The 22,832-nt window shown below is 61.8% G+C and overlaps 3 protein-coding genes across 3 annotated transcripts in view; 2 read left to right on the forward strand and 1 right to left on the reverse strand.

Moving 5' to 3' along the window:
- Positions 1–3,730: 3,730 nt before the first annotated feature.
- Positions 3,731–9,028, forward strand: ADAMTSL5 (ADAMTS like 5). Its single transcript, XM_044918723.1, has 12 exons — positions 3,731–3,787; positions 4,184–4,258; positions 4,369–4,460; positions 4,714–4,774; positions 4,922–5,030; positions 6,137–6,264; positions 6,536–6,647; positions 6,995–7,081; positions 7,222–7,385; positions 7,535–7,733; positions 7,807–7,878; positions 8,209–9,028. Exons 1-12 carry the CDS (start codon positions 3,731–3,733, stop codon positions 8,508–8,510), a joined length of 1,458 nt encoding a protein of 485 aa, XP_044774658.1. The 3' UTR covers positions 8,511–9,028.
- A 5,523-nt stretch (positions 9,029–14,551) lies between these two features.
- Positions 14,552–19,435, reverse strand: REEP6 (receptor accessory protein 6). The gene is made up of 5 exons (XM_021705359.2): positions 19,245–19,435; positions 16,242–16,335; positions 16,025–16,163; positions 15,645–15,813; positions 14,552–15,221 (listed from the first exon to the last, which is right to left on the reverse strand). The coding sequence occupies exons 1-5, from the start codon at positions 19,357–19,359 to the stop codon at positions 15,184–15,186; spliced, it is 555 nt and encodes a 184-aa protein (XP_021561034.1). The 5' UTR covers positions 19,360–19,435; the 3' UTR covers positions 14,552–15,183.
- An 837-nt stretch (positions 19,436–20,272) lies between these two features.
- Positions 20,273–22,832, forward strand: part of PCSK4 (proprotein convertase subtilisin/kexin type 4) — a 5,763-nt gene continuing 3,203 nt past the window's right edge. Inside the window, exons 1-5 of the mRNA XM_044913174.1 lie at positions 20,273–20,467; positions 20,712–20,816; positions 22,336–22,428; positions 22,503–22,631; positions 22,720–22,796. Of these exons, the coding sequence (XP_044769109.1) occupies positions 20,273–20,467; positions 20,712–20,816; positions 22,336–22,428; positions 22,503–22,631; positions 22,720–22,796 (599 nt within the window). The remainder of the gene's footprint in view (positions 20,468–20,711; positions 20,817–22,335; positions 22,429–22,502; positions 22,632–22,719; positions 22,797–22,832) is intronic.

Genomic DNA, 22,832 nt, shown 5'->3' on the forward strand with positions numbered 1-22,832 from the left:
CGCTCGAGTGACTCCTGTATACACAGCAGGACACAGTGCCTGCTGTACGCACACCCTGCATAGCTCTTTGGCCTGGGACTCAGGGAATGAGGCCCGACTGAGGGAAGGAGACTGTCCACTTGGTGGAGCCCCTGAGCCAAGCCTGATTTATTCCTGACGCCCCACAGGCCCCAGCCTACAGCTACTACACAGTAGGTGCTCAGCAGACGGTGCCTGCCCTTGCTGTCCTCACCGCCTCTCCTGCGACCCTTTCTCAGGCCCTGTCCAACCAGGATTAACCTCATCAAGGTCACTGACTGCCTCTGGCAATGCTGATCCCCCCCCCCCCCCCCGAAGCCCCACATCCCTAGGCCTCTAGGACCCCACGCCCCCCTTCGCCTCCCCCATCCCAGGCCCCTGGTACGCAGGCCCTCGTCTCACTCCATCCATACTCATGCCCCGTGATCTCACCCACGCCTCTAAACACCCCCATGTGTCAAGGACACCCACCTCTCTCCAGCCAGACAAAGCCCCTGCTCTCCCAGCCTCTTCTTGCTGGCCCACAGACGTCTCACCCCAGACCCGTCCAGGAGCGACCTGTGGACGTGTTCTCCCATGCCTGCCCCCCCACCCCAGCCAATGGGCACCTCCCTTCCAGCAGCTCAGGCCAAGCTCCCGCCTCACCTCTTCCCACCATCACCCCCCATGGAACTCCTACATGCTCTGCTCCCCAACAGCTGAGAGCCACCAGAGACTCCTCACCTCCACCCGAAATGCCAGCACGGGGGCTCTCCCCCCAGGACGCCGCTGCCTCCTCGCTGCCTTCTTGGCCCCCACGGCAGCCAGGTGTGGCTTTTCCAAGACTAGAACACCCTCCCCCACCTCCAGGGCTCCCATCCCACGACGCCCCTCTGACCTCACCTCCGCCCCCCACCCTGACCTCCCGACTGTCCCTTGTTCTCTTATTCTCACCTCAGGGGTTGTGCACAGGCTGTCTCCTCCGCCCGCTCTGCCCTCCTCCTTGTGGCAATTGCCTCTTCAGTGAGGGCCTTGCTGACCCCCAATCCCATTTGCAGTGGGCCTGGGCTATTGCCTCTGGGTGTCCCAATCGAAAGGTAGGACTCTGCACTCCCAGGGGGCTGCCTCCCTCAGCCTAGTTAGCTGGGTGGTTCACAGCCGTACCTGCACATAGTAGGTGCTCAGTAAAGATTGCATGCATAGATGGCATCGAGTCGACCTGCTCTGAGCTGCTCCGGGCTGGAAGGCAGACAGAGCTGGACTGGTAACCCCCCTCCCCGTGGTCAGGGCTGGACACCCCACAGTGGGCTTCCAGGAGGAGGGGGCAATCAAGCTGAGCCTGGGCTTGCCTATGACCAGAGGGGCAGTCCACTCATCATCCCCTTGGTGTCCCCATCTCCTCAACCCACCCATCAGGGAACATCATGGGCAAAAGCAAGGAGCCAGGGGAGGGGGTGAGCAGAGGGCACCTACTGCTTGCTGCATGAGCAGGGGGAGGGGGCCGGCACAGAAGCCAAGCTGGGAAAGGGTGGGGTGGTGGGGAGCCCTGGGGTAACTCGGCCCTTGCCAGCCCTCAAAAAGAGCTGAGGTCCCCTTGGAAGTGTCTTGCATACCCTCCTGGCCGCTTGAGTGACTCCTGTATACACAGCAGGACACAGTGCCTGTGTGGAGTGAAGTGAAGAACCCCACCCACCCCATTGCATGGTTGGGAAAACTAAAATCCTAGGGAGGGGGCCGCTGCCGGCCGGGAAACGGATCTTCTGGACCCGGGTCCGGCTCCAAAGCCGCAGCTCACAGCCCGCGGCCAGGCAGAGAGAGCGGAAGGCAGGGTGGGGCATGTCCTTTGGTGACAGCAGTGCCCGGGAATGCTCCTGGCAGGGCTGGAAGGGGGCTCTCCGCCCCCTACGCCTGGCCTCTGGAGCCGAGCTTCTCCCAGTGCGTTGGGGCCCTGCTCCGGGGGTGGCCGGGACCTGGAGTGGGAACCCCAGGATTGCAACCCAGGCGAGCGGGGTTCCTCAGTAGGATGACCTTGAGGGAGGGTTAGGAGGGAGGAGCAGGGGAGAGGGGTACTGACCGGGAAAGGGGACCCTCGCGGGGACGCGATCTGGGCGTCGGTGGAAAGGAGGCAGCGTCCCGGGCTCCCGGAACCATGGCAGGGCCACCTCGGTTCTCGCACATTCCCTGGCCCTGAGCGCCGCGCCCGGAATAGCAGCCCCGGGGTGGGGGGTAGAGGCGGTCAGTTCCCGCACGGCTCCCCCGCCCTGGGCTTTCCAAGGTCACCGGGATATGTGCGCTGGAACACCAGGCCGCGGCTCCGGGGGACCGGGGCCCGCGCGGGTCAGTCCCCTGCCGTAGATACGCGCCGAGGCGCGCAACGGCCGCGCGAGGGCGCACGGGGCTGCCGCCCCTGCGGACCCCGGCCTGGGCGCGCCCTGGGAGGCCGGGTGGGAGGGGCTGCCCCTGGCTCCCCCTCGCCCCTCCCCGCGGGCCCCGCCGCTTCCGCTCGTCCTGGGGCCGCCCGGGGAGCCAGGACGTGCCGCCTGGGCTCTACGTAGCCGGTAAGTCCCTCTTCCTATCCTCCCACTATCTCCCGGCTGGCTTCTCCTCCCCGTCCCAGGGCCCGGTCCGGCTAGGGGCTGGCCAGGCAGCAGTCCCCAGGATGGGAGAAAGCTCATCCCCACTTCCTCCTGGGGAAACTGAGGCCTAAGAGGCGTGGCTTGCCCTGGGATCACACCTGCAGTCAGGAGTGCAGCCAGAACGACGTGTGTCTTGCTCCTCCGGGACGGGTCTCTGGGGAGTAGAAAGATGGTGCTTCTAGCCCCTCAGTTCCCACCACTTAGACTCCCTCCCCTCAAGCTAGTGCTGAGTGTGTGTGGTGGGAGAGGGGGCGTCAGAAGGCCAAGCCCTCTGCCCCTGTCTCAGCTCTCCAACCAACTTCTTTCCAAGCTGGCCAGGGCTCTGGGTTCAGAGAGGGGCAGAGACACAGCTGGCTACAGAGCTCTGGGCAGAGAAGGGGACCTGCCCAGTGGCCCCCAAGGTTCTCAGCACCTGGAGCCACCAGGGCCCCCAGCCCCTGATGCCCCAGGTGGGAATGTCAGAGCCAGGGCCTGAGAACCAGGGAAACTGGGGCTCAAAAGGGCCCAGAGGGTCCACTGGTACAGGACCAGTGCCCAGGACCTCGGGGCTAGACACCTCCAGCTTGTCCTTCGCATCCTTCAGGATGACCACCAGGCAGCCTGGCCGTGGCCTGAGAAAGAACTCACCAGGTGGCCACTTCCCTCCCCCTTTCTCCAGCAATGCCATGGTGATGAGGAGGGTGTGGATGGCGAGTGACTTCATCCTTCCCCTGACAGATGGGGAGACTGAGGCCTGGGGAGGGAAAGTCTGCCCCACCCCAATCCACTCACCCCCGGATGCCTCCCTCTTTCCTGCATCATTCTCATCAGTGGCCCCTTTACCTCTGCAGGCCGCCCTCGGTGGGGCCCACATCCTCTGCACATGCGGTCAGGAGTCGGCGACTGGACTGGGGCCAGGTCACCCCCCCCCTTGTTATCCCTCAATCCAGGGGCTCCCTGCTGCCTCGGGTCTGGAAGCTGAGGTGGTCCTGGAGGCCCAGGGGCAGGCAGGGGGCTTCCGCCAGGGACTCGGGCCCTGACTCAGCCCCCAGCAGCAGCACCTCTGCAAAGTCCCTCCTAGAGCCCTGGACTGAGTCCAGCTGGTCCCCATGGCACAGATGGGGAAACTGAGGCCCGGGAAAGTGGAGTGGCTGGCCCTCGGTCACACAGGAAGGTAGAAACAACAATGGTGGGGTGAGTGGTTATGGGGCCCCAACCCTGGAGACACCCATGCACTCTCCTGGAATGATTCCTTCCATAATCAGACACAGATTTAGCACCTACTGTGTACATTCTAAGACAACACACAGTCAATAATAACACCAGCAGATAATTCTTTGAGCTCTCCCTCTCCACTGCCAGGCTCTGTGCCACCTATCTTTCTTCCCTGATCCGATGGGCCCCTGAAATTTTCCTGTAACGGGGGCTCTGTTATTACCCCACTTTTCAGAGACAAGAACAGAGGCCCAGAGAGGTTAAATTACTGCCCCAAATCACACAGCCAATTGGGACAGAGCTGGGGTTCAGACCCTGGCCTGCTGGCACCCCCACTGCAGCGCCCTCCCTGCTCCCCCACACTCCGCCCCCTCCAGAACCTCCTTCTGCTGTGGACCCTCCTGAACTGTGGTTTAGGGGGCAGTGCTCAGGTAAGGGGGGACATGAGTCCAGGGAGCCAGTGGACTTAGGGAGCTGGCCAGTGGTCTGGGGGCCACCGGGCTCCTCTCCATGCTGATGGTGCCTTTCTCTCCCCAAGTAGGGTCCAGGTGAGTGGACCCCATGGGGTTCCTGGAGCCGCTGTTCCAGCTCTTGTGGGCGGGGTCTCTCGGTGCGCAGCAGGCGCTGCTTCTGGTGAGCAGAAAGCTGGGGTTTGGCTGGGTGGGGTGGGGTGAGAGGGGGTGTCTGCCCCCCCTCTCCTGCCAGCCCGCCCCACTCCTGGCCGCACCCTCAGCCTGCCCACACATGCTGTGCCTTTTAATCCCACTGATCCAACTGGAATGTGGGTGGGGCTGACCAGGCCAAAGGTGGGGGGGGTGGCAGGCCAGCTCCAGAAAGAAGGTTACTGGGGGTCCTAACCACGCTCTGGCCATCTTGCTCCTTGTAGGTTTCCTGGGGGAGAGCCGTGCTGGGGAGACTCCCACGAGTACCGCCTCTGCCCTTTGCCGGTAAGTTCTGTCTACCTCCCAGACCCTTGGCTGGGCCTTGAAGACCTTCTGTTTCCCGGCTCACACCCCCAGATACCATTGCCACCCTCCCAGGTTCTCTGGGCTCCCCTGGGGCTCTCCCAGCCTCGGACCTATCTTTGTCCTCAGGACTGTCCCCTAGGGGCCATTCCCTTCCGAGATCTCCAGTGTGCCCTCTACAATGGCCACCCTGTCCTGGGCACCCAGAAGACTTACCAGTGGGTGCCTTTCTATGGTGGTGAGTAGCCTTCCCTCCTGTTGGTCCAGAAGGGGCAGGGAGAAGGGGTTGCTAAGAAAGCAAGAAGACTGGAGGACTGCAAGGAGAAGAGAACATTAGCCCTGGGGCTTTGAAGGATATATAGGAGTTGAAGTGACGGTGTGGGGGAGGGAGAGCAATGTGACCTGTGAAACAGGAGCAGAGGGAGGGGCAGGGTCTGTCCTGCTCAGGGTTGATCACCAGGCTGAGGATTTACTTGGAGCTGTATCCAGAGGCCAAGAGTTCTCAAACTTATCCCGGTAGAAGGAAATGTTGCCGCATTTAGCTGAAGGCAGCAAGTTACATAACTGTGTGCCCAGGGCAGCGCGCCTCCAGATTTAAAGGAAACAGGCAGCTTTAGACCCTAGAGTGGAAGCAGATACAGATATGGAGAACATTCCATCTGTCGACCTCATTGGGTATTTTTGAGGGGGAGGTTGGGGTTTTTTCCCCTAAGAATTAGAGGAAATTTGCCGTGATCCCACCCCCACAGAGGCCCAAGGCCAGTGTGCCAGGCTCAGGGGGGTGGGAGCCAGGAGGAGCAGGGATCAGGGCTATGTGGGCTTGTGCCTGCGATCGGACTTCCCATTCTGCCCCACTGCCAGGCAGAGGGGGAAACTGAGTCCTGGGGAGGGCCAGTGACACACCCAGGCTGTGCAGAATTCCGTCAGCACTGAACGCTTTTTATTGGGCACATGCTGGGTGCAGGGCCCAAGTGCTGTGTGACCTCTGCCACCGCTGTACCCCAGAGCCTGGAACAGTGTTGGGAAAGTAGTGGGTGCTCTGTCAGTGTTTGCGGAACTAAAGAATGAATGAAGAATGGGTAAGGATGTTAGCAATGGATAACGTGTAGGGACTCCCTAATGTGAGAGCTTAACCTGAATGAATGAAAGCATGCGCGCATGCGTGTACGCGGGCCCAGGATACTTGCCTGGGACAGTCCCCGGGAGCTGGGGGCAGAATGCTTAGGTTCCAGCCCTGGCTCTGCCTCAACCTCCATGTGTGGCTTTGGCTGAGTCTCCGGCCTCATCTGCCTGAGGGGGAGGAGGCTGGAACTCCTCTGGCCCCACAACTCCTCCCGCCCCCAGCGCCCAACCAGTGCGACCTCAACTGTCTGGCCGAGGGCCACGCCTTCTACCACAGCTTCGGCCGCGTCCTGGATGGCACCCCCTGCAGCCCGGGGACCCAGGGGCTCTGCGTGGCTGGCCGCTGCCTCGTAAGGCCTCGCGGGACCCCGCAAAGCCCCGTCCGTCTCACACCCGGGGCCGGGACCTCAGACCCCAAGCCGTTCGGTCCCCGGTCCCACCCTCTTCCCTAAGCCCCGCCCCCACACGTGCCATCCCCTCCCCACGTCCCGCCCACCACTAGGTTCCACCGCAGCCTCTGCCCTCCAGAGCCCGCCCCTTTACTCGTGGGTCCCGCCCCCCAGGACGGTCCGGGGCAGGGGGCTGTCGGTGAAGCCGCGCCTGTCCTCCTCGCCCCTGTAGAGCGCCGGCTGTGACGGTTTGCTGGGCTCGGACGCCCGCGAAGACCACTGCGGCCGCTGCGGCGGCACCAACGAGTCGTGCCTTTTGGTGCAGCGCGTGTTCCGAGACTCCGGTGACTGCCCTCTCCGTCCTCCCTGCTAACCCAGAGCGGGCCCTTTAACGAGCCTCGGGCCCGGAAGCGAAGTCGCGAGCTGATTGGGCAGTCTGTGGCCCAGCCCCCCCGCTCTTCATTCTGATTGGTTATTGCCAGGCGGCCCAGCCCTCCTAGGAACAGATGGGTTTCTAACTCTCCCTGCTGCACTTAATCGAGATTAATCCTCCTAACTCCAAAGTTAACCGATCGTTTGGGGGTTACCAGGACCCCTGGTATCTCTTACCGCAGTATCTCATTTAATCCTCAAATCGTCCCTCAAATACCCTCCCACCGGCGCCCCAACACCCTCCTTTCCTCCCGTCCAGGTGCCTTCGCTGGGTACTGGAACGTGACCCTGATCCCCGAGGGCGCCAGACACATCCGTGTAGCCCACCGGAGCCGCAACCACCTGGGTATCGCGGGGTCCGAGGGGGGAGGCACCCTGCTGACCGCCTGGGAGCAGCCGGGGAGCCTGAGGCCGGGGGAGGAGGACGCCAGGGTCGGGAGGCTGGACGGGCCGGTCCCGGAGCCCGGGCTGACCTTTCCCTTGCAGCGCTGATAGGGGGCGACGGGCGCTACGTGCTCAACGGGAACTGGGCGGTCAGCCCACCCGGGACCTACGAGGCGGCGGGAACCCGTGTGGTCTACACCCGCGCTGCAGGGCCAGAGGAGACGCTGAGCGCGGCTGGGCCCACGTCCCAAGACCTGCTCCTGCAGGTGCGGGCCAACTTCTGCAGGGGGCAGCTGGGCAGTGAGGCGGGGGTGGCAGAGGTAGGGGATGGTTGGGTTACAGGAGGGGGGCGGGAGGGAGGGGTCGGAGAGGGGAAGCCGGGCCATGCGGCTCCCTAGGTGTGACACCCCTCCAGGTCCTCCTGCAGGAGCCCAACCCCGGCATCGCGTTCGAGTTCTGGCTCCCGCGGGAGCGCTATGGGCCCTTCCAGGCACAGGCGCAGGCCGTGGGCTGGTTCCTGCGGCAGCAGCAGCCTCGGGAGGTAGAACCGCAGGCCCCCGAACTCCCTGCAGCCCCAGCTCCCAGTGCCCCGCGCACCCCGACCCCGGCCCCAGGTGAGGCGGGCATGGCCAGGGTGGAGCAAGTAGGGAGGGGAGGCCTGTGCCCCTTACTGTGCCACCCCCACAGACCCCTGCGGACGCTGCCCTGACACCCGAGGTCGTGCCCACCGGCTGCTGTACTATTGTCGAGGCGACTTTGGTGAGAGACTCCGAACCCCAGCCCTTACCTGGCTCCTAACTGACCCGAGCCTGACCCCTGACCTGCTGACCCTCCCCTGCGGTCTGACTTTACCTCTGACTCTTTGACCTGACGCCCACTGGACTCCTTCTGACCCTTTGCCCTAATCTGACCTTTGACCTCTCATTGATCCCTGACCTCACCTGACCCCCGCCCCTCCCGCCACCCCCAGTCCCCAGGGACCTCCAGTGGCCCCATGTGACCCCAGTTCCTTTTTCTGGCAATGGGGTGCGTGTGGATGGGTGCCCAGGGTAGAGCGTCCAGCCAACCTCCACGCGGTCCTGCCTGCAGTATTCAGGGCCCGAGTGCTGAGCCGCCTGCACCAGGGCCAGGAGACGCGCTATGAGGTTCAAGTGCAGCTCATCTACAAGAACCGCTCGCCACTGCGGGCCCTCGAGTATGTGTGGGCACTGGGTCGCTGCCCCTGCCCCCGGCTGGACCTCCACCGTGAGTATCTGCTGGCTGTCCAGCGCCTCATCAGCCCGGATGGCACTCAAGACCGACTACTGCTGCCCCACATGGGCTATGCCCGGGCCTGGAGCCCCGCTGAGGACAGCCGTGTGCGCCTGGCCGCCCGTCACTGCCCTGTCTGAGCCCTTCGACAAGGCCCTTGCCACGTGCAGCAAGAAAGACATGCTGGACCATGTTAGACCAGGCTCAAACTCAGCATATTTCCCCTCTTGCCCTGGCTTCCAGTGAGCTTAGAAATATCTCCCATCCACAGCTATGTGACTTCCCATCACACATGCTTAGACGGCCCTGCACACGGTCAGATCCACTGCCATGAGCAGGAGCCAGTGGTGAGGATGCACTGAATAGACCCGAACTCATTTCCTCTCTCACTCTGGCTGCCAGGAAACTCGTAGATATTTTACACTTTGAAACTTTGTGTCTGCTTTTATCCCCTTTGCCTCACACTCACTTTCTTAGAGACACTGTCACAAACAAGCAAGGCCCAAAGGAAGACATTGTAATGTATCCGTTTCCCCTCTTGCCCTTGCTACCAGGAAGCTCATTGCTGTTTAACAACCTGACACCATGTGCTCTCTCTTCTCACAGACACACATAGGCTGCATGTATTCAAAGACACTCTAACAAACAGGCACGCTCCCCGGAAGACACGCCTAACCAGATACTGTAATGTACCCACTTCCCCTCTTGCCTGGCTACCATAAGTCCAGAGATAATCTGGAGAGCCTCAGCAATTCTGGCTGGTTTCTTTCTTTTGTTCCTTCCCTCTTTCTCTCTTTCTTAATTTCTTTCTTAAAGTTTTTATTTTTTAAAGTAGCCTCTGCACCCATCGTGGGGTCTGAACCCACAACCTGGAGATCAAGAGTCGCACACTCCATGGACCGAGCCAGCCGGGCACCCCTGGCTGGGTTTCTTTCAGGCAACTCTGCTATCCATCCCTTGTTTATTCCTATGTAACTTTTACAAGCACTTTTTAAAAACAAGGGCACCCAAGTTAAGCATACTTGGCCGCAGAGATCCCAGGATGTGCTGGTAGTTGGACTCGCAATCATGCTGTCACAGTGTGTGCACCCCAGCCCTCAACCTTCTCCTGGTCCAGCGCCCCCTCCCATGCCCCCTTGGGGGCCACACTTTCCTGGCATGCCATCCAGGGTCGCTCCCCAGCAGAGGAGGCTGGTCGCAGCTCTCAGCCTGTCCCCTACGCTCTGGAGATCTGCTACTCATATATTCTGGAGCCTCGGTCATGTGTGATTTGGGGGTACCTGGTGGGTGTCATTCAGCAAACCTTCTCCTTGGGGATCCCTGGAAGAGCCACCCTTTTACCTTCCCTCCCTGATGGGATGGCTCATGCTGTCATTTGATACCATCCGTGGTTGTGCTTTTCTCTAGGACAAGGGATGCTCAACTGGGGGGTCTCAGGTTCAGCCCCCTGACCTCCTTGCAGGTGACCCACGGGCAGACCCTGCCCCTCCCTGGCCTCAGTTTCCCCATCTGCGGGTCCCCTTTCAGCCCCTCGCAGCTCTGAGCATGGGAACCACACTCCTTGGAAAGGAAGGGATTCAAGGCCCCTGGAGTTGCCTGCAGCCCCCAGGGGCCCCATGCCCGTGCCCCTCACTGGCGCCCGCTTCTCTCCTGGATGCTTGCCCCCTCCTTCCGCACGCCAGCCTCCGTACACGGCACCCACGCCCAGGGCCCCTCCATGCCTGTCAGTCCTGCCAGCACCTCTTAGCCCACGGGTGCCCCCTCTGCCTCCCTGCTGTCGTGGGGTATGTCGGGGAGTGGGGGATCCATGGGGCAGCCCTGTCCCGGGGTCCCAAGCCAGCTGGCCCAGCCGGCGAGGAGAGGCCAGCGCGGGGCGCACTCTGGCGGACGGGATGGCAGTGGCCCCACGAGCGGGGACCCCATGTCTTCACTGCCCCCTCCTCTGCACGGCAACATTGTTTCCAGGGACCATCGTGTAACAACCACAGTGGACATGCTCTTGATTTCGGATTTGCTCTTTAGCTTTAAAACGAACACTCGAACAATTAAAAGAGAGAAGATGTTGCAATTCTAAAGACATTCAAGTCCGGCCCAGGGATGAAAACTACAGGTGGTCACGTAGAGTGACAGGAGCGGGCTGCCGGAGCTGTCTCCCTCTCTACAGTCACTGGTTCTCAGTTCTTATTAGTTACCGTGTCCCCTCGGGAATGGGCAATGCCCGTTTGGGTTAGAGGCTGAAATGTCGCCCGAAGGGGCACGGGGGGGGGTGGTGGCGGCAGTAAAGACCGTCCACCTGCGGCCAGCTCCCTTGGCCGAGGCCTGGGGGGGGGGGGGGGGCGGTCACAGCTGCGAATTCTCTGGACCCACTTCCCTCAGGAGGCGGTGTTCCGTCAAGGAGAAAGGACAAAAGCAGGCAAGTTTGAAACGCGTCCTGTTAGTAAGAGGATGATAACTGCAATGACTATTTCATTGGTTCCCCCGAAAGGTTTTCCCCACAACATTGCAGGAGGCTGGCTCTGGGCTTCCCATGCTTTTCTTACTATTTTTAATTCTCTGCAGCCAGCAGCCCCCTACTGCCTGCCCGGGGCCCGCTCTCCCTTCCTTCTGACCCTGAACTAGGACGCGGTCCCAACAGCTGCTGAGAGCCTCCGGGCTGTCCCACAGCCCCCCGGGGTTACATGCGGGCCATGCGGGGTAGCCACCGCGGAGTACAGCTTGGCCGTGCTGCTCCAAGTGAAGCAGTCCTCACTATGGCAGGCTGAACACATACCCAGGTCCTAACCTCCAGAACCTGTGAATGGGACCTTATTTGGAAAAAAGGTCTTTGCAGATGCAATTAAGAGTCTCAAGATGAGATCATCCTGGATTAACCAGGTGGGACCTAAACCCAGTGACAGGTGTCCTCATAAGACAGACAGAGGAGACAGCCGCGTGGCTACGGAGGCAACTCTGGAGGGACACGGCTGCAAGCCCGAGGAGGCCTGGAGCTGCCAGGAGCTGGAACAGGTGAAGGACCTTCCCCCTGGAGGCTGCGGAGGGAGCTTGGTCCTGCCAGGCCCTGACCTCCGGCTTCTGGCCTCCAGAATGTGGGAGAATAAATCTCTAGTTTTAAGCCTCCCAGTGTGTGGTCATTTGCATCAGCCTCCCCAGGACACTCGAATGCTCACCCTGCAATCTCTGACAGGTGTGTGCCCAAGGAAACAAGAGCTCTGCTCACCAAAGGCCAGTTCTAGAATGTTCCTAGCAGCTTTCGTCACAATAACCACAAACTGGAAACCACTCCAACCAACAGTGGAATGGTGTACATAAACTGAGTGAAATACTGTCCATCACCACCCAAAACCAGTCTGGATCACTCCTGCAGCAGGGTGGTGAATCTGACCGCCGCGGCTCTGAGTCACACAGGCAAGGGCAGGACACAGCGTAGTCGAGACGTAAGTGATGCGCACGGACAGCATAAAGGGAGTCAGGACGGGGGCCACCGTTGGGCGTGGCAAGTGACTGGGAGGGGCTGGCCATGTTGCGTCACCAGCTCTGAGTTGCTGGTTACACTTTTCTGTATGTTTAAATTAAAAACAAAATAGGGGCGCCTGGGTGGCTCAGTCAGTTGAACGTCTGCCTTCAGTTCAGGTCATGATCTCAGGGTCCTGGATCGAGCCCCGCATCCCCCACACTCGTGCGCTCACTCACACTCTCTCTCTAATAAATAAATAAAATCTTAAAACAACAACAACAAACAAGTCTGAGGGGCTAAAGGTCCTGTTTCCACCTGGTAAGACAGGTGTGCCCTCCCACCTGTGCTCCCTGGTGGGCTGACCCCTGGCGGTCTGGGGAAAATCTTTGAAGGGACACAGCTAGAGCCCATTTTGCTGCCCTCTTGGATGGCAGGGGTCAATGCCAGGTGCAGAGCAAGCCTGGTACCTCCTTGTCCGTCCCTGGACTATGGCCACACCACATTCTTCAAACAGCTGGGCCAGCAATAAGCAGATTCCCGGATCCGTGTCCCCCACACCCATTTGGACTTCCCAGCAGGGCGGGGGCGGGGGGAGGGAGGCTCAGTAATGATTAGGCTCGGTCCCTCCCTTGCTCCCTGCAAAGACTGCATCCCCAAGCAAAGGCAAAGTCCTCACCACGCCTTCCAGGTATCTGCAAGGTCAGCCTCACCCCACTCACCTCCTCTCTCCCCTTCACTCATTCAGCTCCAGCCACACTGGCCACCGCACTCTTCCTCTAACCTGCCAGGCACAGTCCTGCCCCAGGGCTTTGCATGTGCTTTTCTCTCTGCCCGGACCATGTTTGCCCTGGCTTTCACAAGACCCATGCCCTCTGATCTGACTTTCCTATCTCCTTCAGGCCTCTCCTCAAATGTCACTTTCATAGACAGGTCTTTCTCCGACTGTTCCTGAAATTGCCACCCCACCTAACTCCCCGCTGCATCCCCGCCCCCAACAACATTCACCTCCCTCTGACGTATATATTTATCATGCTGTTGTCACCTCCCAATCCTTAGGAGCAGAGATTTTTCTCTCTCTGGGCCATTATGTACCCTTGACTGTTGCAACAGGGCCTGGCATACAGTAGGTGCTCAATATTTGTTGAATGAGCAAATAAACGAATTGGACCAGTTGCTCACCAGCAACTCTCAGTGCTCCCTCCTCCTTCACTGGCATTCTCAAGGATGAGGACACAGGCTGCGGGGCAGGTGGCTGCACAGGGCTGCCTCCTTCGGGGGAACCTTGTCTTGGATGAATGGGGCCACCACCAGCGGCAGACAGTGACGTGCCAATGGACTGTGGGACGCAGCACAGACACATGCAGTGTCTCCAAACATCGTCCAATGTCCCCGGGGCACGACTCCCCGGGGGCGCCTGGGGGGCTCAGTTGGTTAAGTGTCCCACTTTTGACTTTGGCTCAGGTGGTGATCTCGGAGTCGCGCTCAGGGGGGAGTCTGCTTGAGATTCTCTCCCTCTCCCTCTGCCCCTCCCCCTGCTCATGCACGATCTCCCTCTCTCTCTCAAACAAATAAATCTTAAAAAAAAAAAGAAGAAGTCATGATCACCCAGAATCTTGGAGAAGCAGCCCTTGGGTGGGAGGGGCAGACCGAGGCATACACTGCGGGTCCCCAGGTCCTTCCTCACTGTGGCTGCAGATGCCCGGCTAGGGACTTGTCTTGGGGTGATGGGAGGTGCCTCAGGGTTAGAGCCCCTCTTGGGGGTGGGCCGAGACTCAGGACTGACAGACACGGGTGACAACCCACCCGGCCTTAAGGCAGAACTCCAGGGTGCGGGTCCTGCGCTCCAGGTCCTGCCCCGCCCCCAGCTGAGACCACCTTCTTGCTCAGCTCCCCCCACACTCCCCTGCCAGCTTCCAATGCAGACTCTGCTTCCAGGAACCTGACCTCCAATGGAGTGGGGGCGGTGTTCTATTCTGTCAACATACTGCTGGATTGAGTTTGCTCTTTTTACATCTGTCTCCGTGCAACAGGCTTGGGTCTCTGCCTGGTTTTATGATCGGGGCCATGCTGGTGTCTAAAGAGAGACCAACTGCGGGCTGCTAGTGATACCCTTGCCCCTCTTCCCCACTTCCACGAACCCACTCCGATGGCAACCGCCAGGCCCCCCACCTTTGCTGAAGGCTTCCTCAGCCCCCGCGCTGCTTGCAGGGGACACAGGCTGGAACGAATGGCCACTGCTCCCCCCGCCCAGGGACCAGCCGGATGGTGGGCAGGAGAGGTCTCCGGTGTGAAGGCGACACTGGTTCCCAGAGCCTCCATGGGATGGGGCTCCAGGTGCCCACAGCAGCTAGGGGTTTGGCAACACCCAAGCTTAGCTTCCTTCCTCCCCCCATCTCACAGCCCCCCCACCGACCGGACCTGCCCGGGATGCCCTCCCAAGAAAGGACTTGTACTCCGATTCTCTCTCCGGGTCTGCTTTGGGAGCCTTCTCGGCCACAAGGCAAGACCTCAGGCGAGTGGGGTGGCTCCCTGGCCTCAGCTTCCTCGAGTGTAGAGTGGGGCCACACCGCATCCGCTCCTGATCAGAGGAGACAGCCCACGAAGGCCTGGCCCGGGGCTCCCCCGGGGACACACGGCCAGACGAAGCTCGTTCAGGTGAGCTTTATTGAGTGCTCACTAGCAGGCCAGGTGTTTCAGCCTCCAGCCGTGCTGCAGGCAGCGGAGCTTGTGCCTGGGGTGGGGCCAGCTGCAGGTGACCTCCGTGGTCGACTCGGAGGTGTACTCCAGAGAGGACTCGGACTGGCAGGGGACGGGCAGCCCGGCACCCGAGCTGCCGCCATTGGGCTGCGCCGGGGACCCCCTCTCCTGCTGTCCTCTGGACTCGGAGGCCTTGGGGGCCGGGTCCTCAGGCCCATCCGAGGTTTTGCTGGGGGGCTGCGTGGGGATGGTGGCGCCACTGGGGGACTGCACGACGTGGGGGGCCTGGCCGGAGGAGGTGCTGGGGCGCAGCACGGCGGAGCCTGAGGACTCGCGGGCTGGCTGGGGTCGGCCCGAGGAGGTGACGGACGACCGGGCTTGCTGCTGGCCGGCAGCCGGGGGGGGCTGGTTGGAGGAGCTGTCTCGGGGCCGAGGTGGGCCCCGGGACTTGCCAGGCAGCTGGGAGGCGCTGGCCGGGGAGCGCAGTGGGGACTGGCCCAAGGTGGTGCGTGAGGAGCTCCCAGGGGCTGGCTTGCTGGGGGACGAGGGACTGGTGGAGGGCTCCACCCGGGAGTAAGCCGAGGAATCCGTGGAGGACTTGGGCTGTGATGTGCCCCCCAGCTCGCCAGCCGACGGCTGTTTGTGGAGGTGGGGTGTGGCTTTCACTTGTCCTTCTGGAGCTCGGTCATGCTTGCTGTGGCTGCAAAGAGACAGCCGTGGGGGTGAGGCGGGCCTGCCTGCACCTGCGGGCCCCGGCGGGGAGCAGGGCGGCGGGGACCGAGGCCGTCCTCCCCTCCTCCACGGGGACAGCTGGCTACACTATAGGCCATCTTGCACACGCACAGGCCCTACCTCCCAGGGGTGGGGGCTACGTACGGTCAGCTCCAAGGGCAGCTGTGGGGGTGACGAGAGCCCGGCCGCGGGCCAGGGTCTGCAGGACTGGTTCCCCGAAAGCAAATGTAGGAGAGAGAGGCTGACAGTGAGGGGGTGGAGACCAGACGGAGGCCAGGCGGGGTGAGGAGGGAGGGGGGCAGCAGTGAAAGCGAGCAGGGGCTGGTGGGCTGGGACACAGGCAGACCAAGGCTGGGACAGAAGGACAGCCCCGCGTCCAGTGAGCACACACCGTCCCGGGTTATTCCGGCTGCCACGTCCAGAGCTCGCCCGCTGAAGTCCCTCACGATGCTGTCCATGGCCTCGTGATGCTTTAGAAACAGTGGCCGAATGGCGCGATGATACAGCATGTGAGCCCCGTTCCAAGGCCCGGGAATCATGCAGAACAACAGGAAGGCGCACTGTGGGCACGGGGCAGGAGTTACACTCTGTCCCTCGGGGACGAGCCTGGGCCACCCCATCAGACACCCCTTGGGACGGGCCTACTTTCCTCCCTGTGACTCCCAGCCTCCCCACAGGCCCCTCCCCAGTGCTTCTCCTCAGAGAAGGTAAGTCTCCCCTTTGCACCCCAGGGGGCAGGACAGTCCCGTGCATGTCCCGAGGGGCTCCCACCTTGCCCGCGTAGTAGAAAGGGAACCAGGATAGGAGTAGATCGCTGAAGAACTCGGCCAGCCCGAACAGGCCGTACACCACCCAGTACGTGAGCCACACAGTGTCGTCTTCTTTGCTTGGGCTCTCGATTGCTTTGATTCTGGGGGGAGGCGGGCAGAGTCATGGGCTGCCCAGAGCGCCCAGACGCCCCCCACCTGGACAGCCAGCAGGCACTCACGAAGCATACGCTGGGTACACAAAGCCGATTACATTGCACAGTAGAGACGCCCCGAAGCCGAAGAGAAGATACAGGCTTAGCAGAGTGGCGGCTCCTGCGGAAGAGAACGTGTGGGCAGGACGGCACTCTCCGAGCCGGACCGTGGCGCCCCAGGCCGCCTCCTGGCCTGCCAGACACAGTCTGCAACAACCAATCCCCCAGAAGCCTCGGGGACCCCTCCAGGATGCATTTGCTGCCCCTGCAGCACCTGGATGACCCCCGCCGCGGCCCTCAGCCCCGTGTTTTGTGTCCGTAACCAGTTAACTGGTCGGTCTCCCCCCAACCTCTGGACTGTGAGCTCCTCAAGGGCAGGCAGGGACCTTGGCCCTCATAGGTAGAGTAGCTGCCCAATAAATGTTTGTTGAATGAATACGTGACCACCTGCAATTGTAACTGCTTACTCCAGGTCCTATGGGAGAGGGAGGGCACAAGGGACCAGCGTTTAAATGTAAGTGACGGGAGAAAAACCTAAAAGAAAGGCCATTCTGACATTAAGGCTTGACTCCCAGTGAGCAGAGAAAGGCAACACTTGTAACTTTGATCTCAATGGAGTTTTTCATCCTCACCGCTGCAGACAAGCCATGCGGGATCATCTTCTGTGGGGGCGTTCTGGGCGCTGGCGGGGGAGCTGAAGCAGCATCCTCGGCCCCACCCTGTCGATGCCAGGAGCACCCCCAGTCGTGACAACCACCCATGTCATGTCCCCAGACACTGCCCAGGGTCCTGAGGGGGACCGCATGGCCCCGTGTGAGGACCCTTGTCAGTGCGAGACAGCTAAGAGCAGTAGAGTCCCCCAGACCCAGGAGAGCCCTCTGCTGTTCCACCTACCACGTGACACCAAGCAAGTCTCTCTCTGCTTGGAGCCTCAGTTTCCCCATCTGTCAGGGGGATGGTAATGGCCCTGCCTCCTAAGGTTGCTGTGGGGATGGCTAAATACCACTCCACAGAGGGGCTCCTCCTGTCTACGCGTTAACTGAGCACCTTCTAGGCATGCAAACACATTCCCAGGGATGAGGGCTCCAAGAAAACATTGTTGGGGGAGGCGGGGAGTCAGGAGCGCGAGCCACTCTGGAAGCATTAATGGTAAATACTGCATTTATTAAGTGCTTCTTGTGTGCACGTCCCTTCACTTCCCCATGGTAGCTCGTTCAATGGCCAGAACAACATGGGAACCCGGGGAGTGAGGCCCAAGGTCACTCACAGAGCATTTTACAGCCTCCAGCCTCCTCCCCCAGCCTGTTATCTGCAGAGATAGAGGTCACTTGTGTACCCAAGGGCAGAGTCACCCCCACCCTTCCCTACACCTGCATTAGTCTTTGTCCCTAGGGCCTGGGGTCAGGAGAGGGAGGGGAGCCTCCCCAGTTGGCCCTAGGAGGTCACTGCCTCCTCTGGGTTTCCTCCTTTGTTATCTGGGCTGGGGATTTGGTTGTCTGGAGCAGCTGGGGCCCAAGAGTTCCCACATCTGGGCAAGGGGGAAATTGCTAGTTGGGGAGGAGTGGCTTTCCTAGGGCCCCTCTCCCCTCAATCCCTATTCCTGCAGCCTCAGCAATGGGCGGATGACCTTGGACATGGGGGGAGGGCACAGCCCCAGAGATCAACAACAGATGGGGCTTGGGGGGGAGGTGGGTAGGGAGGGGTGGATGCTCCAGACGGGGCAGGTGGCGGAGGCAGCCTCCCTCAAAGCCTCTGACTCTCTAGGCCTCAGTTTCCTCCCTGTGACTCCCGGCCTCCCCACAGGCCCCTCCCCAGTGCTCTGTGACCTAAATTTCCTGCCCACGGGTACCAGGGCTGTGGACAATCAGCAGAGAAGTCAGGACCTGCTCCCAGGGGGCAGGTTCCTGGCTGAGCTGACATGGTTGGGCACAGGAGGCCTGAGGGAATAAATGTGGGCCTTCCTCGGGCTGCCAGCCATGGGAGTACCCCCACTGGGGGGAAAAGGGAGGAAAGAGGACTCCCAGGATCTGCACACGGAAGGTGCTCCAAATACATGCCCCTGTCCTTGCCCAAAGCCCCCCGCCAGGTCTGGACAAAGTGTCCCCGAGATCCATTCCAGGGGGCTTCCTGGGAGAGGTGGCAGCCCTGATGGGCCTGGAACGCAGAAAAAGAGAGGAGGAAGGTATTTAAGGAGTGCTTACTAGACAGTTTGGGAGGGCGGTGGGGGCCAGCCAAGGTCACTGAGGAAGAAAGAGGAGGCGCTACTGGGATGGAGTAGCGGGACGATGGATCAGGCTCCATCCCAGGATGATCCCTCACAGTCAGGAGTAGCTGGACCCCTCTCTCTGGTCCCCCACCCAATACTTCTCCAACTTCACTGCAGCAGTCAAACAACCCAATTCAACTACTCACGAAGTGGGCCAAAGCCATCCGGGAGTAGAGGGAGAGGGCAGGCTAAGGGGGGGGTACTCGCAGGAAAACAATGGAGGGAAGAGGGATGGGAGTGACCCTTCCCCTCCTGGCCTGGAGCATCTCCGTCGACAAAATGGTAAGATCGCTACACTTGCTTCCAGGCTGGGCTCCATGTGGGACGGGGATGTGGCAAGACTCCCAGGGCACTGGCTGCCTACCCGTGGCCCTCTCCTCCCGCAGGGCGTACAGAACAACTGGAAGAACCCGACTTCGGCCTGGCGGTCACCCAGGGCCACCAGGGAAGGCGCAGCGACGGCCTCCAGACCCGAGGACGGGAATGGAGGTAATGCAGGGGCCGAGAGAGGGGGTGGCACTCGCCCTAGATCGCACGGCGGGGGCAGGCGAGAGCCTGCAGGCAGACGCGAAGTCCTGGTCCACGACCCCTCCCCAGGATCTCCGTCTCCCTGCTGGACAGTGGGGTGCACCCCGCCGTCCGAGCCCGGACCCCGCAGAAGGCGCCGGCCGGAAAGGGTCAGGTCCGGAACCCGGGTGCCCCAGAGCCTCAATATGCCCGTCGGCGAAATGGGGCAGCAGTCCCGAGCGCCCCGGACGGCTCACCCGCGGCCAAGTACCGCTTGTCGACACCTGTCTTGGCTTCGAGAGCCCCTAGCGCTTCCGTGGCCAAGTTCCTCTGTTCCAGAAAGCGCTCGAAGCGCTGGCGCAGGCCGTCCATGGCACCGGCGGGCCCGGGGCTGGCAGCCCGAGCTCGACCGCTGCCCTGCGCACCGGCCCCGCAGCGCGCGTGCCGCCTTCCCCAGGCGCGAGCAGCTCGGCTCCGCCCCCGGGCTGGTCTCCGCCCCCGAGCTGGTCTCCGCCCCCTGCCCCCCGCTCCGGCCAATGGGAGGGCAGGGCGGACAAAGGAGGTGGGGCCTGCCCCGTCTCCCCCGCCGCATTGCCCTCTGGCGGGCCGCGGCCGCCTCAGCCGCGACTCCGGGGGAAGGGGGCGGGGCGCGGAGGACAAGGGTGCGGATTGGCGGAGCGGGGGCGGGACGTAGCGGATTGGAGGGGCGGGGTCATGGCCGGGGATTATTGACTGAGCTGTTGTGGGGGCGGAGCTGGTGGGAGGACCCGAAGAAAGACCAGAGATGATTGGCGAGAACAGGGGAGGGGCGGGGCTGATCATAAAGGAGGAGGGACAGAATCTCAGGGCAGGGGGATGGGATGGAGCTAAATCCAGGAGGCGGGACTTACTCGGAAGAACAAGTCCGGTTGGACCGGGCAGGAGGCAGGGCTGATTCAAGAGGGAGGGGTGGGCAGGAAAGTGGGCGGGCCCAAATAAAGGGGCGGGGCCAGGGCTAGCAGCCGAGAATCCGCTCCTCTTGGTCGGAAGATTTGGTCACTGTACAAATAGGGGAGACTGAGGCTCCAGAGGGTTTGGATCTGCGGAAGACCGGGGCCGGCCTTTGTCCCCTCCCGACCTCGGCCGGATCTTCGCGCTCCTCAAGGGGGAGCCGCAAGGCCCTCTGGGAGTTGAAGCCTTCCAGGGGTTGCTATGGCCTCGGGGGCGGGGCGGGCGCCTGGGACTCGGCGGTTTGGCCAGGGGGAGGGGCTTTCGGAGGCCCCGGCCCGGCCCCGCCCCCGCCGCCATGCGGCCCGCCCAGACTGCGCTCTGGCTGCGCCTAGTAGTAGCCCTGGGCCTGGCCCTCGTTGGCCCCCTGCTTGTGGGGTGGTCCTCGGCCCGGGCCCCCATCTACGTCAGCAGCTGGGCCGTGCGGGTGTCCCAGGGTTACCGGGAGGCCGAGCGCCTGGCGCGCAAATTCGGCTTCGTCAACCTGGGGCAGGTGGGTAGGACCCAAATGGACAGGAGGGGCGGGGGCTGGACGACCCCAGACCCGGAGACGGGAGGGGTACCCAAGATATCAAGAACCCCCAGCCCACCCTTGCCTCGACCACCTTCAGATTCTGGGACCTCTAGAGGGCACCTGGTTGGGGGGAGGACGCAAGCAAGAGGCGTGGGCCACTGTCCTGGGGGATTCCATCTCGGAGCCAGGTGCCACGGTTGCTGATGCTTCCCCACGTCCCCAGATCTTTCCTGACGGGCAGTACTACCACCTACGGCACCGGGGCGTGGTCCAGCAGTCCCTGACCCCACACTGGGGCCATCGCCTGCGCCTAAGGAAAGACCCCAAGGTGAGCCTGGCCTAGGGGTCTGGCCACCTCCTGCTATTCAAGGCCCCTCGCTCTCTTAGTCTGGGTTTCCACTTGGTACCCCCCCCGCCCCTCTTCTGTACAGTGGGGACCATCTGTGGAGAGCAACAGGTCACAAATGGGTGCCGCGCGCACCTCAGGGCCTGGCCCACTGTCAGCATTTCTTGTCTCCCCGCCCCCCCCCACTCCCCTCCTGTAGCTCACCCTGAAAGATCAAGGTTCCTCTGTACTCCATAAAGACGGCAGGTACCGTTCTAGTTCCTGGAATGGAGGGAAGGGAATTGGCCCTTTTTAGGACAGAAGCAACGGCTCCAGAGTAGGAACCTTGCCTAGAGTCACCCAGCGAGACTCTGAGATGCTCAGAGAGGTGCCAGACTAGGGGAAAAGGCTTTAGATGCCAGGCTGGGGAGTTGAGGCTGAATCTGCAAGCCCTCAAGAGTCATGATGGGGTATGGGCTGGGCCCTGGGGCTGATTGGCAAGGAGGTAAGAGGTTTGGTAACCTGAAACCCACTGGGAGCACTGGGTGCAGGAGTTGCTGGTTCCAGATGGGGTCTACAGGAGACAGGCCAGGGTTTGCCAATGGATTGGATTTGTGGGACAGAGAGAAATCAGGGCCAGCTCCCAAGTCTGAAGCTGTGCAAATGGGGAGACAATTGCCTCATCACAGATAGGGGTGAGGGCACATGAACTGATTTGGGGGGTGGGAGATCAACAAGGAAAAAGGAAGGGCAGAGGTCTGAGGAAGAACAGCCTGGGGCAGGCAGAACAGCATGTGCAAAGGCCCTGGGTAAGGGAGCCACTGTGGCTGTTGTAGCACAGGGAAGCTGGTGAGGGCCGGATTAAGCAAAGCTTTGTGGGCCCTGGAGAGGGGGGGCAGCATGGGAGAGTCTCAGCAGGGAGTGAGGCTGCAGTGTTGTAGAGAGGCACGGGGGCTGAGGGGGAACCCGGGAGGAGGCAGGTATGGCCATCGAGGGATGCCTTTTGAGGGGTGGGGAGGAGTGGTAGAGAGAAATGGCCACTACAGGGGGGAGATGGGTAGGTCTCGGGCAGAAGGATCTAGAACAGGGACTAGGGAAGGGGCAGGGTTGGACTTCAAGAGCAGTTGCCACATGTCAGTGGGCCCAGGGGACTGGTGATCTGAGGGCTTTGGTCCACTCAGAAGGCAGAGCCTCAGGCACACAGGGACCCCAAAGACCAGCCTCAGCAAACACAAGGTCCCGGGCCCTGTTCCACACCATGAGGGACCCCGGACAGGCAGTGGACAACCCAGACACATCCCACCCAGCCGTAGCCCCACAGACAAGCTCCCCTTGGTGGACCTGGGGAACAGGCCTGTCGACCGTGGAAGCAGCCCCGGGACCCTTTGACCGGGAATTGGTGGGAAAGACTGGGAGGGGCAGGACCCTCTAAGGTGCATGGGTGTGGGGGCAGGATCGTTGGGTGGAGGGTGGGCTGGCTCTTGGGGTCCAGCCCCCTCCTGCAGTGTGCATCCGCCTCTAGGTGCAGTGGTTTGAGCAGCAGACGCTCCAGCGGCGGGTGAAGCGCTCGTTGGTGGTACCCACGGACCCCTGGTTCTCCAAGCAGTGGTACATGGTGAGCAGGCCGGGCTGGGTGGTGGGGGCGGGTGGGGCCAGAGCCCCACTGACCCCAGCGCCCGCCTTGCACAGAACAACAAGGTGCAGCCGGACCTGAACATCCTGCAGGTCTGGAGCCAGGGGCTGTCGGGCCAGGGCATTGTGGTCTCTGTCCTGGACGATGGCATCGAGAAGGACCACCCGGACCTCTGGGCCAACTACGTGAGACCACGGGGACTGGAGTGCTGGGTGGGGGCTGCCCCGTCCCACAGCCGGCCCCCCAGCCCTCATGGCCCCGCTCCGCCCCCAGGACCCCCTGGCCAGCTACGACTTCAATGACTATGACCCAGACCCCCAGCCGCGATACACGCCCAGTGATGAGAACCGGTGAGCCTGGCGTCCTCCAGCGTGTGAGGCCCCCCC

This window comes from Neomonachus schauinslandi, chromosome 1 (genome assembly GCF_002201575.2).
Source record: "Neomonachus schauinslandi chromosome 1, ASM220157v2, whole genome shotgun sequence".
NCBI classification, from domain to species: Eukaryota; Metazoa; Chordata; class Mammalia; order Carnivora; family Phocidae; genus Neomonachus; species Neomonachus schauinslandi.

Excerpts from the sequence above, each read along its gene's own strand:
- REEP6 (XM_021705359.2), bottom strand. The coding sequence starts at position 19,359 with ATGGACGGCCTGCGCCAGCGCTTCGAGCGCTTTCTGGAACAGAGGAAC. Across the intron at positions 16,336-19,244 it reads CAAGCGGTACTTGGCCGCGG|GAGCCGCCACTCTGCTAAGC; the intron begins GTGAGCCGTCCG and ends TCTCTTCCGCAG. Across the intron at positions 15,222-15,644 it reads AGCCGGAATAACCCGGGACG|CCACAGCAAGCATGACCGAG; the intron begins GTGTGTGCTCAC and ends GTCTCTTTGCAG.
- ADAMTSL5 (XM_044918723.1), top strand. The coding sequence starts at position 3,731 with ATGGGGAAACTGAGGCCCGGGAAAGTGGAGTGGCTGGCCCTCGGTCAC. Across the intron at positions 4,461-4,713 it reads CGCAGCAGGCGCTGCTTCTG|GTTTCCTGGGGGAGAGCCGT; the intron begins GTGAGCAGAAAG and ends TGCTCCTTGTAG. Across the intron at positions 5,031-6,136 it reads GTGGGTGCCTTTCTATGGTG|CGCCCAACCAGTGCGACCTC; the intron begins GTGAGTAGCCTT and ends TCCCGCCCCCAG.